This window comes from Bombina bombina, chromosome 3 (assembly GCF_027579735.1).
Source record: "Bombina bombina isolate aBomBom1 chromosome 3, aBomBom1.pri, whole genome shotgun sequence".
NCBI classification, from domain to species: Eukaryota; Metazoa; Chordata; class Amphibia; order Anura; family Bombinatoridae; genus Bombina; species Bombina bombina.
Window position 1 is genome coordinate 1,128,533,015 of NC_069501.1, and position 14,377 is coordinate 1,128,547,391.

General features: G+C 37.3%; 1 protein-coding gene across 1 annotated transcript in view; it reads left to right on the plus strand.

Moving 5' to 3' along the window:
• Nucleotides 1–14,377, plus strand: part of ATP8A2 (ATPase phospholipid transporting 8A2) — a 1,256,305-nt gene that overhangs the window by 831,504 nt on the left and 410,424 nt on the right. The window contains exons 26-27 of the mRNA XM_053705572.1: nt 9,748–9,822; nt 12,541–12,663. Of these exons, the coding sequence (XP_053561547.1) occupies nt 9,748–9,822; nt 12,541–12,663 (198 nt within the window). The remainder of the gene's footprint in view (nt 1–9,747; nt 9,823–12,540; nt 12,664–14,377) is intronic.

The following is a 14,377-nucleotide window of genomic DNA, read 5'->3' on the forward strand; positions in this document are numbered from 1 at the left end:
TTTTCTTCGTTCTCTTGCGACGTTTCGGAAGGTTATCCCTTAATCATGATTAAGGGATAACATCCCGAAACGTCGCTGATATACATTTGTACCTCTATGTGAAAAGAAGCATAATAAAAACTGAAAAATATATGGTGCTGTGGAGTCTTTGTTTGCTGGAGTTGTAAGGGGTTAACAGTACCCCTTTTTTCCGTGTGCATCGGAAACCTTACCTGGGTGCTGTACACTTTATTGGACACAATTTATTTAAAAGGCAGGAATGTAAAGCTTAGGAGACGGCACATTTTTTGGTTCAGAACCTGGGTTACGCTTGCTTATTGGTTGGCTGAATGTAGTCACCAATAAGCAAGCGCTACCCAGGGTGCTGAACCTAAAGTGGACCGGCTCCTAAGCTTTACATTCCTGCTTTTTAAATTAAAGATAGCAAGAGAACAAAGAGAAATTGATAATAGGAGTAAATTAGAAAGTTGCTTAACCCCTCTATTGTCTTGCAGTTAGCATTGTTTTGTGCTAAATCTTAAATAACTCCCTGTGCCTGTACACAGTGTTATCTATATGGCCCACGTGTACTTTTAGTCTCTTTGTGTTGAAAAGGAATTTAGAAAGCCTGTGATAAGAGGCAGCCCTTAAAGGCTTAGAAATTAGCATATGAGCCTACCTATGTTTAGTTTAAACTAATAATACTAAGAGAAAAAAAAGCACATTTGATGATAAAAGTAAATTGGAAAGTTGATTAAAATTACATGTCCTATCTGAATAATGAAAGTTTAATTTTGACTAGACTGTCCCTTTAAAGGTATACAAAATACCTTGTAATTGTAAGACTTTTCTCTTTCCTTGTAATTGATTAACATATCAGCCAAGTGTGAATGTCTTTTGAACATATTAACACCTTGCTGCCAATGTTTTCAATGGACAAAATCCCCAATTGTTTGCCTTAGTTGGAAGAGCAAATCCAGAGAGGTTTTTGGGATAGACAAGGCTAGCCACTTTCATTTTGGCAGTTTATTATCTCATTGCTGAAGCTAATTAAGGACAGACATGTAGAAGGGTATTGAAATATTTTACTTATTTTATAATCTCAAGGTGTTTTTTACTAATAAATAAATGTATTTAATGTCCCTATAAAAAAAACCAGAGGGATATAACTGTATGTATGACGTCACAGTTCTATGACAGGAATAGACTGTATCAGTAGTCAAGGGGTTAACTCCATTTTATAGATAGATGTGCGTCAAGTTTTAGTGTCATTTCCAGTTACTTTTGTGGACAGAAATTTGGTAACTCTTAAAAAGCTACAGCTTCTTGTCTGAGTGATTTGAATTGTAATCCGAGAAAAGATCATTAAATTGAAGTAACACTCTGATTATGCTAAGTATGACGGAGGAGCGCAGCTGTTAAAGACCTTGCAGACGCTGCAACTCTTTTGGGCCATAGACTCACTAATTACCAGTCATGCTGTTTTCTCTAACTGCCAAACATTGTCAAAATGTTATGAGCGGTTTTTTTTCCATTGAGCTGAAAACCCAAGGAGAATAAAAATGGATTTTCTTTCCTACTAAGGGGCAAAGGCTTGTTATAGAAGCTGGTAGTTCAATTTTCCATTCTAATAAATCCTAAGGGGACATCTACTCTAGACCTAAACTGACCTTGCTAAGGAAATACTGCAGAATTAATTCAGCCTCTCTGCTGAGAAATGATTTTATTAGATAGGAAAAGGAGTAAGTCATATGAACCTAACTTAATAAGTACTATACTTTAAAAAATAAAGTGGACAGGAAATAGGCATGAGCTGAGGGAATTCAGTGACAACCTGCTAGTCACATGAGAGTCTCTCACAAATCAACATCTTAAGTCATCTGTTAAATTGACGATGAAAGCCTAGTTTTGTGTTATACCAAGCCTGAGCAATACATCTTTGTACAATAATAAATACTGCAATTCAAACACATTGTTGTGATAATCATTAAAGTTTGAATATTTTGAAGTGTATACAAAAATACATAATGCAAACCATATTGAAGTATATAATGAAGTGCAAGTTGTGTTTTTATGTAATTATCACCGAAAGTGTAAAATGTATCTGTGGCATAAAAGATCCCTGGGTAATTGGCAGAATTCTCACTGTTTTGTTGATAAACATTGACAGGGCAAAAATATTGGTTACAAAAAAAAAAAAAAAGAAACACTGTATTACATTATAAATTGCTCTATTTCAAGTGCAGTGAAAATTGCTTTATTGTCCCTTTAATTGGCCTCAGTAAAGATGTAGAATATGAATTTCAGCAGGCTTTTCAAAGGGTATATCCCTGAACTGTTGTTAGTTTCCAAAACCTTGTAAATTGTGCTAACAATTAAATAATGTAAATATATATTTTATTTTATACATTGTTTTTGCTATGCAGTTTTCAACTGGAAATGAAATGTTAATAAAAAAAAATATATATATATTGCACATTAAAACTGCCTTGAGTATTGTGTATTGTTCCTGATAAAAGTGGCTGAAGCCCATTATTATTATGTATTTTATACCCTTTGGGGCCAAATTATCAATGTGAGAGTGGACATGATACGAAGTAGCTTTATCATTGCAACAGCAGTTCTTGTGAATGCCGCTCCCAACCCGTATTCGATCAGGTTGATTTCTGTCCGCGGCCTCACAGCAGGCGGACAAGTTATGGAGCAGCAGTCTTCAGAGCCTGAAGGCTCGCCGGAAGCAAGGGGCATCAAGCTCCTTATTCCATGGCCACGCCATTTTTTAATTCAGGAGCGGCAGGCAGTACAGCCAATCACAAGCCATTCCCTGCTCATTCACAGAAAGTAGCGATTGCTTCCTGTGCTTCCGCAGCTGTTTTTATCTTTTGTGTGTCAAGCAACACACACTTAACTAGTTTTGCTAGATCTACACTAAAGAAAAATGTAATGCTCAATACAACTAAACATGTATTCTTACATGCAGGATAATGCAGTGGGACATATGGAGTATAATATAGTACTGAGTTATAAGTTTCATTCCAACTAAAGCAACATGAAAGCCAACATTTTCAGTTCATGGTTCAGAAGGTACCGTTAAAAAAAATAATCCTATTTACTGATGTTATCAAATATATTTCATTATCTTGGTAGCCTTTGTTGAAAAGCAAGTAGGTAGGCTCAAAAGCGTGCATATGTCTGGATCACTATATGGCAGCAGTTTCTCTTTAGCAACCATATACATTTGCAAAAGCACTAGACAGAGACGTGCACACTACCTACCTAAGTATGATCTTCAACAAAGAATACCATGAGAATGAAATACATTTATTTGTAGAAGTAAATTGGAATCTTGTTAATGAATTGTGAAAGAAAACTATTGGGTTTCATGTCCGTTTAATCATAGGCATTTTGTGAACAGCAGTGGACTTGCACTTTTTCTATCTAGTTGCTTTTTTGCATTTTTTTCTGGTAAACTTTTAGTTGCATCTCACAGTGTTAGGGAGTTGGCTGGACAAGAAGATTTTGCATTGTATTGCTATTTTCTATTATTCCATTGGTCAGCAATGGTGAACCTATGACAGGTTTGCCACAGCTGGCACACAGAGGCTGTTGGCATGTGAGTTATAAGTCTGCAAACATTGCTTCCGGTTGTTTAAGGGACTCGTGTGGCAGGCCCCACACAAACTACGCAGGCGGAGCATCACAGTAGTAACTCAGCCCACCAAACTACCCTCACCAGGAAGCATGCGCAAACGGTGATAGCACCGGGGTGCTAAAGAGCAAGCAGCAGCAGCTGAGGAATTAAGATTCTTGCCAAAGGCAGACTGGCCGGGTAATGCAGCTCTTAGGAGGGGGCTGGTGGTTTATTTTAATGTAATTGGTTTGTGTAGTTGCTTGTTTGCTAGTGTGTCTCCCTGCTGGTGTAAATGGAAGCGGTTCTCTTGTCTTGCTGATGTAGCCCCACTTCACCATAAAGCAATGTTCCAACATGTAGGCTCCGTGCTATGCCAGCAGCCTCATTTAAGGGTAAGATTTAACAAGCAGCGGATGTTGCAATCTACCCCCGATGTTTCCAGATCGCTGGAAACAAGAGTTAAGAAGCAGCGTTCATAAGAGGTGACGGATAGCAATCAGATATGATCGGGATGATTGACATCCCCTGCTAGCGGCCGCGAATCTGAAGGGAGCAGCATTTCACAAGGATTTCACTAGGAATGCTTGTGCAATGTTAAATGCTGACATCGTATGCTGTCGGTATTTAGCGATGTCGGGCGGACATGATCCGCTACACTGTGGTATGTGATGTACCTTGTGGCTTTGACTATTTGACTTGCATACCCAGACAAAGGCACTATCATTTGCTACTCTAGTATGGGAACACAATGTACACTTCTGGAGGTCATCAAAAAAAAAAAGATGTATTTAGGATTAAAATGATTTTTTACTGCTTAAGTGTTTGTAAATGAGCAACATAGAGTGTTTGGCAGCTGGGAAGATGGAGATTATTAAAATGCAGAAATCACACAGGAAGTACTGGTGCCCTGTTAAACTACCCTTGAAACATCTCTCTCTCTCTCGCTCTCTCACACACACACTCTCTCTTTTTTTTTTCTTTCTCTCTCTTACTTTCTCTCTTTGCTTTGTCTCTTTCTCTGTCTCTCTCTTCTTTTCATTCTCTCTGTTTTTCTTTCTCTCTTTTTTTCTGTCTCTCTTTTTCGTTCTCTCTCTTTCTCTGTCTCTTACACTTTCTTTCTCTTTCACCCTCTCTCTCTATCTCTATCACTTTCTCTCCCTCTTTCTCTCTTTCTCACTCTCTCTCCCTCTTTCTATCTTTCTCCCTCTTTCTCTCTTTCTCACTCTCTTTCTCTCTCTCAACAGTATGTATAATTGAAACATATTTTTTTGTATTTTTATTTTAAGGCAAAAGCAGTTAATTAGCCCAGACAGTTGTATGAAGTGTTTTTCTATTTAAAAAAATGGTATTCAGGTTTAATTGCAATCGGCTAGATCACGATTCTTGCGTTAGCCTTAAAAAGCAGCGTTGAGAGGTCCCAACGCTGCTTTTTAACGCCCGCTGGTATTACGAGTCCTGCAGGTACAGGTGTACCGCTTACTTTTGTTCCGCTTACGTCAATTGCGTATCCTATCTTTTTAATGGGATTTGCATAACGCTGGTATTACGAGTCTTGGAAGAAGTGAGCGGTAGACCCTCTCCTGTCAAGACTCCTACCGCATTTGAAAGTCAGTAGTTAAGAGTTTTATGGGCTAACGCCGGAACATAAAGATCTTAACTAAAGTGCTAAAAAGTACACTAACACCCATAAACTACCTATTAACCCCTTAACCGAGGTCCCCCACATCGCAAACACTAAACTAAATTTTTTAACCCTTAATCTGCCGAACGGACATCGCCGCCACCTATATTATACCTATGAACCCCTAATCTGCTGCCCCTAACATCGCCGACACCTATATTATATTTATTGACCCCTAATCTGCCGCCCCCAACGTCGCCGCCACCTACCTACAATTATTAACCCCTAATCTGCCGACCAGACATCACTTTAATAAATGTATTAACCCCTAACCCTAAACCCCCCTAACTTAAATATAATTTAAATAAATATAAATAAAATTACTATCATTAACTACATTATCCCTATTTAAAACTAAATACTTTCCTATAAAATAAACCCTAATATAGCTACAATATAACTAATAGTTACATTATAGCTATTTTAGGATTTATTTTTATTTTACAGGCAACTTTGTATTTATTTTAACTAGGTAGAATATTTATTAAATAGTTATTAACTATTTAATAACTTCCTAGTTAAAATAAAGACAAATTTACCTGTAAAATAAATCCTAACCTAAATTACAATTACACCTAACACTACACTATAATTAAACTAATTACCTAAACTACCTACAATTAATTACAATTAAATTAAATAAAATAAATTACAAGAAAAAAAAAGAATTACAAGAATTTTAAACTAATTACACCTAATCTAATCCCCCTAATAAAATAAAAAAGCCCCCCAAAATAAAAATTTCCCTACCCTATACTAAATTACAAATAGCCCTTAAAAGGGCCTTATGCGGGGAATTGCCCCAAAGTAATCGGCTCTTTTACCTGCAAAAAAAAAAATACAATACCCCTCAACATTACAACCCACCACCCACACACCCCTACTCTAAAACCCACCCAATCCCCCTTAAAAAAAACTAACACTAACCCCCTGAAGATTACCCTACCTTGAGCCGTCTTCACCCAGCCGGGCACAAGTGGTCCTCCATACGGCAGAAGTCTTCATCCGATTGGGGCAGAAGAGGTCCTCCAGATGGCAGAAGGCTTCATCCAAGTGGCATCTTCTATCTTCATCCTTCTGGAGCGGAGCGGGTCCATCTTCAATCCAGCCAACGCGGAGCATCCTCTTCAAACGAAGTCCTAACGAAGAATGAAGGTTCCTTTAAATGACGTCATCCAAGATGGAGTCCCTTGAATTCTGATTGGCTGATAGAATCCTATCAGCCAATCAGAATTAAGGTAGGAAAATCCTATTGGCTGATGTAATCAGCCAATCGGATTGAAGTTCAATCCGATTGGCTGATCCAATCAGTCAATAGGATTGACCTCGCATTCTATTGGCTGTTCCAATCAGCCAATAGAATGTGAGGCCAATCCTATTGGATGATTACATCAGCCAATAGAATTTTTCCTACCTTAATTCCGATTGGCTGATAGGATTCTATCAGCCAATCGGAATTCAAGGGACGCCATCTTGGATGACGTCATTTAAAGGAACCTTCATTCTTCGTTAGGACTTCGTTTGAAGAGGATGCTCCACGTCGGCTGGATTGAAGATGGACCCGCTCTGCTCCGGAATGTTGAAAATTGAAGATGCCACCTGGATGAAGCCTTCTGCCATCTGGAGGACCTCTTCTGCCCCGATCGGATGAAGACTTATGGAGGACAACTTGTGCCCGGCTGGGTGAAGACGGCTCAAGGTAGGGTGATCTTCAGGGGGTTAGTGTTAGGTTTTTTTAAGGGGGGATTGGGTGGGTTTTAGTGTAGGGGTGTGTGGGTGGTGGGTTGTAATTTTGGGGGGGTATTGTGTTTTTTTTTGCAGGTAAAAGAGCTGATTACTTTGGGGCAATGCCCCGCAAAAGGCCCTTTTATTTGTAATTTAGTATAGGGTAGGGAATTTTATTATTTTGGGAGGCTTTTATATTTTATTAGGGGGATTAGATTAGGTGTAATTAGTTTAACATTCTTGTAATTCTTTTTTTAGTTTCTGTAATTTAGTGCGTTTTTTTTCGTAATTTAGTTTATTTAATTTAATTGTAATTAATTGTAGGTAGTTTAGGTAATTAGTTTAATTATAGTGTAGTGTTAGCTGTAATTGTAATTTAGGTTAGGATTTATTTTACAGGTACATTTGTCTTTATTTTAACTAGGAAGTTATTAAATAGTCAATAACTATTTAATAACTATTCTACCTAGTTAAAATAAATACAAAGTTGCCTGTAAAATAAAAATAAATCCTAAAATAGCTATAATGTAACTATTAGTTATATTGTAGCTATATTAGGGTTTATTTTATAGGTAAGTATTTAGTTTTAAATAGGAATAATTTAGTTAATAATAGTAATTTTCTTTAGATTTATTTAAATTAGATTTAAGTTAGGGGGGGTTAGGGTTAGACTTAGGTTTAGGGGTTAATAAATTTAGTATAGTGGCAGCGACGTTGGGGGCAGCAGATTAGGGGTTAATAATTGTAGGTAGGTGGCGGCGACATTGGGGGCAGCAGATTAGGGGTTAATAAATATAATGTAGGTGTCGGAGATGTTAGGGGCAGCAGATTAGGGGTTCATAGGTATAATGTAGGTTGCGGCAGTGTACGGAACGGCAGATTAGGGGTTAATAGTATAATGCAGGTGGCGACGATGTCGGGGCGTCAGATTAGGGGTTAATAAGTGTAAGATTAGGGGTGTTTAGACTCGGGGTTATGTTAGGGTGTTAGGTGTAGACATATTTTTTATTTTCCCATAGGAAACAATGGGGCTGCGTTAGGAGCTGAACGCTGCTTTTTTTTATGTTGCAGGTGTTAGTTTTTTTTCCAGCCGGCTCAGCCCCATTGTTTCCTATGGGGAAATCGTGCACTAGCACGTTTAGCCAGCTTACCACTGACTTAAGCAACACTGGTATCGAGGTGAGATGTGGAGCTAAATTTTGCTCTACGCTCACTTTTCTGAGGCTAACCAAGCCATTCAGAAAACTCGTAATACCAGAGTTGTTTTAAGTGAGCATTGAAACAAAAAGGCTCGTTAGCACCGCACGGCTCTACCGACAAAACTCTTGATCTAGCCGAATGTTTGCACTTAAAGATAAATAAGTTGCTTTTGTCTTGCAGTTTAGACACTCATAAAGGTTCACCATCATTGCTAATGGAGATTTACATCACTATATTTTGCTTATCTGTTTTGTCATCTTTGTGCTTGTGTAATGTCTAGAAATATATATATATACACACACACAAACATTATGAAGTCTCAGAAAATTAGAAATGTATATAGAATACTAGAATTGAATCCAGGTTAATATCTGCTATATTTTTTAAATGAGTTTTTTTAACATTTTAACAAGAAAATAGAGAGACGCACTCACTGAGACAGAACAATAGCTAGAAAAACTTCTGTGCTTGTCCACAAGGCCAGTGCCACTCAGGGTGCAGTCTCTTTTTGCACACTATGCCTTTTCACAGAGAAAAAATATCCTGTAGCATATCAGTCTGATCCTGCCCAATGACAGTCCAGCACCGAAATACCAGGCAATTCTTCTCTGAACAAGACAAACAATAAACCCCAGACGTACGTTTCGGCCTCTCTTGGGCCTCGTCAGTGAGGTGCAGTTGCATATCTCTAGGGAATGTGTGCAAGGAGTCCATATCTGGTTCCCCATTTTACTCTTAGGGAGATCTAAGAGCAATGTACATAAAAAAGAAAATAGAGAGACGCACTCACTGAGACGGACAATAGCTAGAAAAACTTCCGTGCTTTTCCACAAGGCCAGTGCCACTCAGGGTGCGGTCTCTTTTAACATTTTAAAATGTTTACATTTGTATGAAATTAGCAGAAAAAAATGCACGTGCACAGTTGATGCTGCGGTATCTATTCCTTACTGGCTAAAAGAAGACATGTCCCACAAATGTATTGATGCACAGTTACGAGGCTACACTAGTATGAATACAAAATAGTATATTCAATACAGAAACACTTGATTTTCACACAAAAAAAAAAAATACTTATTAAAATTGCTCCTTTTATATGCAATAAAAAGAATGCTATGTTCCTGTAAATTTTAACTGATAAACTGTACATGCTAATATGTTGGTAAAGGTAAAACGCTCTTTTACTCTGTGTTTGTTCTTCAGAAAAAGAGTGTAGTGTTTGTGGGTAGTCTATCAACAAATCAGTCAAACCATTTACATCTGTTTTAAATGACTCAGACTTGCTATTGTTAATGTTATGAACAAAGCAGAAGAGAAGTTGGTTCCCCAAACTACAATCATTCAATGTACAAACCTACCATAACAGTCTAATGTGAATTGAATTGATTTTGAAACAACACTGATAATTATGTTGTACGAACATTAAACAGCTGTGTACAGCTGGTGGTCTACATTTCATGCATTTCAATTCAATATATGGAAACATTTAGGGAAATATCAAAATGTAATATTCTGCCTCTGTCTTATGTTTCAGCTTTGGTTTGCATTTGTTAATGGATTTTCTGGACAAATTTTGTTTGAACGATGGTGCATTGGTTTGTACAATGTGGTGAGTCATTTTGGTTTTTGATTACACGTAAAAGTACAGTAAAATTTTCTAGCTGTTTATGTCTCTGAGGTTTATCATACTCAATTATCTCCAAGAAGTAACTCTCAAAACTTTGTTTCATGTTGAACTATATTGTGAAAAACACATTTTGTTCTGATGTAACATGTGCCCAATATTTAAAATAGTTGGTGACACATAAATTTAGTATAAAACCACATTTTCCATAAATCAAGTGGTATTCCTCTGTGGGGGAAAAAATGCAATTATATGATTTTTTTATTTTTAATTATGATTGGCCTAATTTTCTGTAAATAAAGTTGCTAATTAAACATTTATGATTAAGTTACTATATTTTTCAATATGGTAATTAAAAAAAAAAAAAGATTTAGACTAAATCAGTTAAAATTAATTTAATATTTATTTTGTACTCTGTGTTGTTAGAAAACTGAGAATGACCTGTAATTATTGAACTTGAATTCAAATAATAAATTAAACACACGTGTCTGTACAGAGCTGGTTTGTTGGATATAAAATGTTTTAGTTTTTAGCACAATTACATCAGTTTTAAAAACTGTAATAAATGCTAAAATTCTCTTTTAAAATCATCGCAGAAAGAAAATGAATTTAATGTTCCTTTAATAATAGTATTGGAGAGGAAGCCGTTAATGTTTTATTTTTATATTTATCATGGTTATGGGAGGTTGTCTGGGGGATCTGTGTATTCTAAATTACATAAAAACGTACCAATATTATAAAAGCTTCCGTATTAACTCATTACAGCAGATGATTTATGTCCTATCCACAATGAGTTTTAGCCTACCATGTGGCTTGTGTAATAACTGTACTCCAGGTCATTGTTTCTCAAATCCAGTACTCAAGTACCCGTAACAAGCCGGATTTTCCGGATAGCTTAACTGGAGAACGTGAAATAGTCAGCTGATCAGTAACCATGTTCACTAACCCACTGTCACCCATAAGCTGATTATTTCACCTGTACTCTAGTTCAGATATCATGAAAATCTGGCCCGTTAGGAATACTAGAGGACTAGAGTTGAAAAACACTTCTCCCGGGCGAGGTAGGCGTAAAGAACATAACTGCAGGTCCCAGGAAGTAAAGATTGTGATAAACCTGCAAAATGTATTTTGATATTTCATGTAAAAGTAATTGAAAAAACTATTTCTTTCAACCACATAGGGGAGTTTAGTTACATTTTATGCACAATAATTTTGATCACTTGTAAGTCTCAATCGTGATCGATCGTGATCGATCGCTCTTATATTCTGGTCCTGTTTCAATTACTTGATGCAACATGTACCAAGAGTGTAAGAAGAGGCTTCAGATGAGCACCTACAAATGGGATTGAATTTTAATAACATTACAAAAATGTATTAGTCAATGCTTAGACAAAGCTAGAAAAGAAAACTATATTCAATTTTCAAAAGCCAAAACTTTATTGATAAATAACTCCTATGTAGTTATTTTTCACAGTTTAATAATGCACTATTGGGAAATGCTCCCGATTATGTTTATTTAAAAAGTACAATTTATAAGTTAAAGAAGCAGAACATTTCTTCCTTTTATAAATCCACCATTATAAAAAATACATTCAAATAAATAAATAAAAAATATGTTTTAAAAGACTAGTTTGTCAAATGAATACTCATGGAAATGTTTTTAAAAATGATATAATCTACTTGTTATGTTTGTGAACAGCCTGACATTTAGGGGCCTATTTATGAAAGGTCTTGCGGACCTGATCCGACAGTGCGGATCAGGTCCGCAAGACCTCGCTGAATGCGGAGAGCAATACGCTCTCCATATTCAGCATTGCACCAGCAGCTCAAAAGAGCTGCTGGTGCAACGCTGCCCCCTGCTGACTCGCGGCCAATCGGCTGCCAGCAGGGAGGTGTCAATCAACCCGATCTTATTCGATCAGGTTGAATTGTGGCGATTCCTGTCCGCCTCATCAGAGCAGGTGGCCAGGGTTATGGAGCAGCGGTCTTTAGCCCGCTGCTCCATAACTTGTGTTTCTGGCGAGTCTGAAGACTCGCCAGAAACACGGCCCTTCAAGCTCCACACGGAGCTTGATAAATGGGCCTCTTAGTCTCCATTTGATACTTTAAAACAATTTATAAGAAATTTTATATTAAATAGAGGATTTCTGGATAACGGTTTAGATTATAAAAAAAAAGTATCCATAAGAAAAAAAATAAAAAATAAAAATAGGAATTGATTGGTACTGTTAAAATATTTAGAAAAACATATCACATTTTCAGGCATTTCTTGAGGTAAAAAAAATCTCTTCTGTCTTTCTTTTGGTTTTCACATTTTTTCCAATTCAGTTTTGTTTATGTCCCTAACTCCCTATATGTAAAACTCTGCTTAAGGCTACTGTCTGTTAGATTCAACTCTTCAGTTTTTTCTTTTGCTTTCAAGCACAAGCTGATTTTACTTTCCATGAATTGTGGGTCTGAGGAGATTGGATTCGTGAACACAAAGAAATAATAGCAATTGCCAAATGTGCTTTTTTTATTATTATTTTTTGTGCACCTGCTTTGTGTATCCTTATAGTCACCCACTCATACTTCCTACAAAAAAATGCCAGAACTTATTTCCTAGTGGCATTATGTTTCATGTTCTTAGTGTATTGCAATTTATTAAGTTGTATTTTAATTTATTTTTATGAAAATTCAGAATTACGATTATTGTCCTAACAGATCTTCACTGCCTTACCGCCATTTACTTTGGGAATCTGTGAACGCAGCTGCAGCCAAGACAGCATGTTGAGATTTCCAGAACTCTACAAAATTACTCAGAACGCAGATGGATTTAACACAAGAGTAAGTCTAGAAAACCTTAATGACGGAGTAGTATTACACAGTATATCTATGTACTACGTATTTGGAAACTTGTCAGAAAAAATCTACAGCTCATTTCCCATTTAAATTTAGAAGTATTACATTGTCTTTTTATGCATTTGTTGATTTTGCAATTCTATGTAACCAATTTTTGTTAGAGAATAGTCTGTTCATGTATTTCCTTGTGCGTAATGACCAACATTTGAAAAAAACCTCCGGCGCACAGGGAATATTGGCCACACCAACTAAGAGTTATTGCTTAGTTAACCCCAACCACTCTGCTCATCCCCAAAACATTCATTGTAAAAAAACTTGTCCTTGTGTTAAAATCACATTTTATATAGTGCAATATTTAAAAAACAACACTATTGTAAAATGAAAAAGCTGTGGTTACTGTCTTCTTTTGGATATTAATATTCTGTGTACAAAATATTCTGGCTTACTTACTTTAAATACATAGAGCTATGTTTATTATGTGCTAGGCTATCTTAAACCTCATCCTCCCCGGCTCTCCCTCCTCTCATGCGAGCAGGGGCTGTCAATCATCCTGATTGGATCAGAACAGTTAGATTGAAATCCACCACACACAGGTTGGCGGAAAGGTTAGGTAGCAGCAGTCTTAAGACTGCAGCTACTTAACTAGAGTTTCAGGCTTACTTGCACAAGCCTGAAATGCTGGGGCCCCGAAGCTTCATTCACAGCTTAATAAATGAAGGCCATTAAATAGAATTTCTTTCTAATGACACGGTGAGTTCACGGATCATCATCAATTACTGTTGGGAATATCACTCCTGGCCAGCAGGAGGAGGCAAAGAGCACCACAGCAAAGCTGTTAAGTATCAGTTCCCTTCCCACAAACCACAGTCATTCTATTTGCCTGCGGTGCAAGGAGGAGGTAAAATTTTCTGTGTCTGATAGATTTTCTTCAATCAAGGTTTTATTATTTTAAAGCAGAGTAGGTTTGCTCTGATTTTTTCTGGGGTCTAGCCGTAGCCCACATCAGTCTTTTCAGTAGAGCAGTGGTGGCTTTTAAGCAATTGGGAACTTGTGGGGTACAATCCTCACTGCGTTTTCTCAATCAGTTTTGCTGCCCTATTCAGAAAGCCTGAGTAAGCTTACTCGGTTCTTTCTTTTTCCACAGGTCCATGTGAGGGATGACACCCTCTCAAACCAGGTGAGCTATCTTTCTGCTGGACAGATTGAAGTTCAGGTAGGTGCCAAGAATATTTTTCTTTACTTCAAAAAGGGAAACTTTGGCACTTAAGCAGTTAATTCTGCTGGGGGACGTTGCATCATTGCCCCTATGGGGGTTAATTGAGGAGCAGACAGCAGGCACTGTGGACATTGGGGAGTGATTAATGCTTTTATTAACTTTATTTTTTGGCTCAGTTTGTGTCTTTAACTCGGGGTGGATCTGAGTAAGAAATAAGGAGTGTGCCATTAACATTTAACTGTAGGAATCGGCCACGCTTTTTCTTTTGCGTTCTCTGTTAGAAAATTTCAGCATGACCGCTGGGACCGCCCCTGATTACAGTGAGGCATTTTCTTCAGAGGTGGCAGCCTGTTTAGGCGCGCTTTCCGGACTTACTTACTGTGAGTTCCCGAGTGGTATGCAGCTCAGACCGATGGCTCTGCTCTAAGAGAGGATACATCAGCCGTTTAGTTGCGGAGTTCTGGAGTGAACACCGGAGTGTTT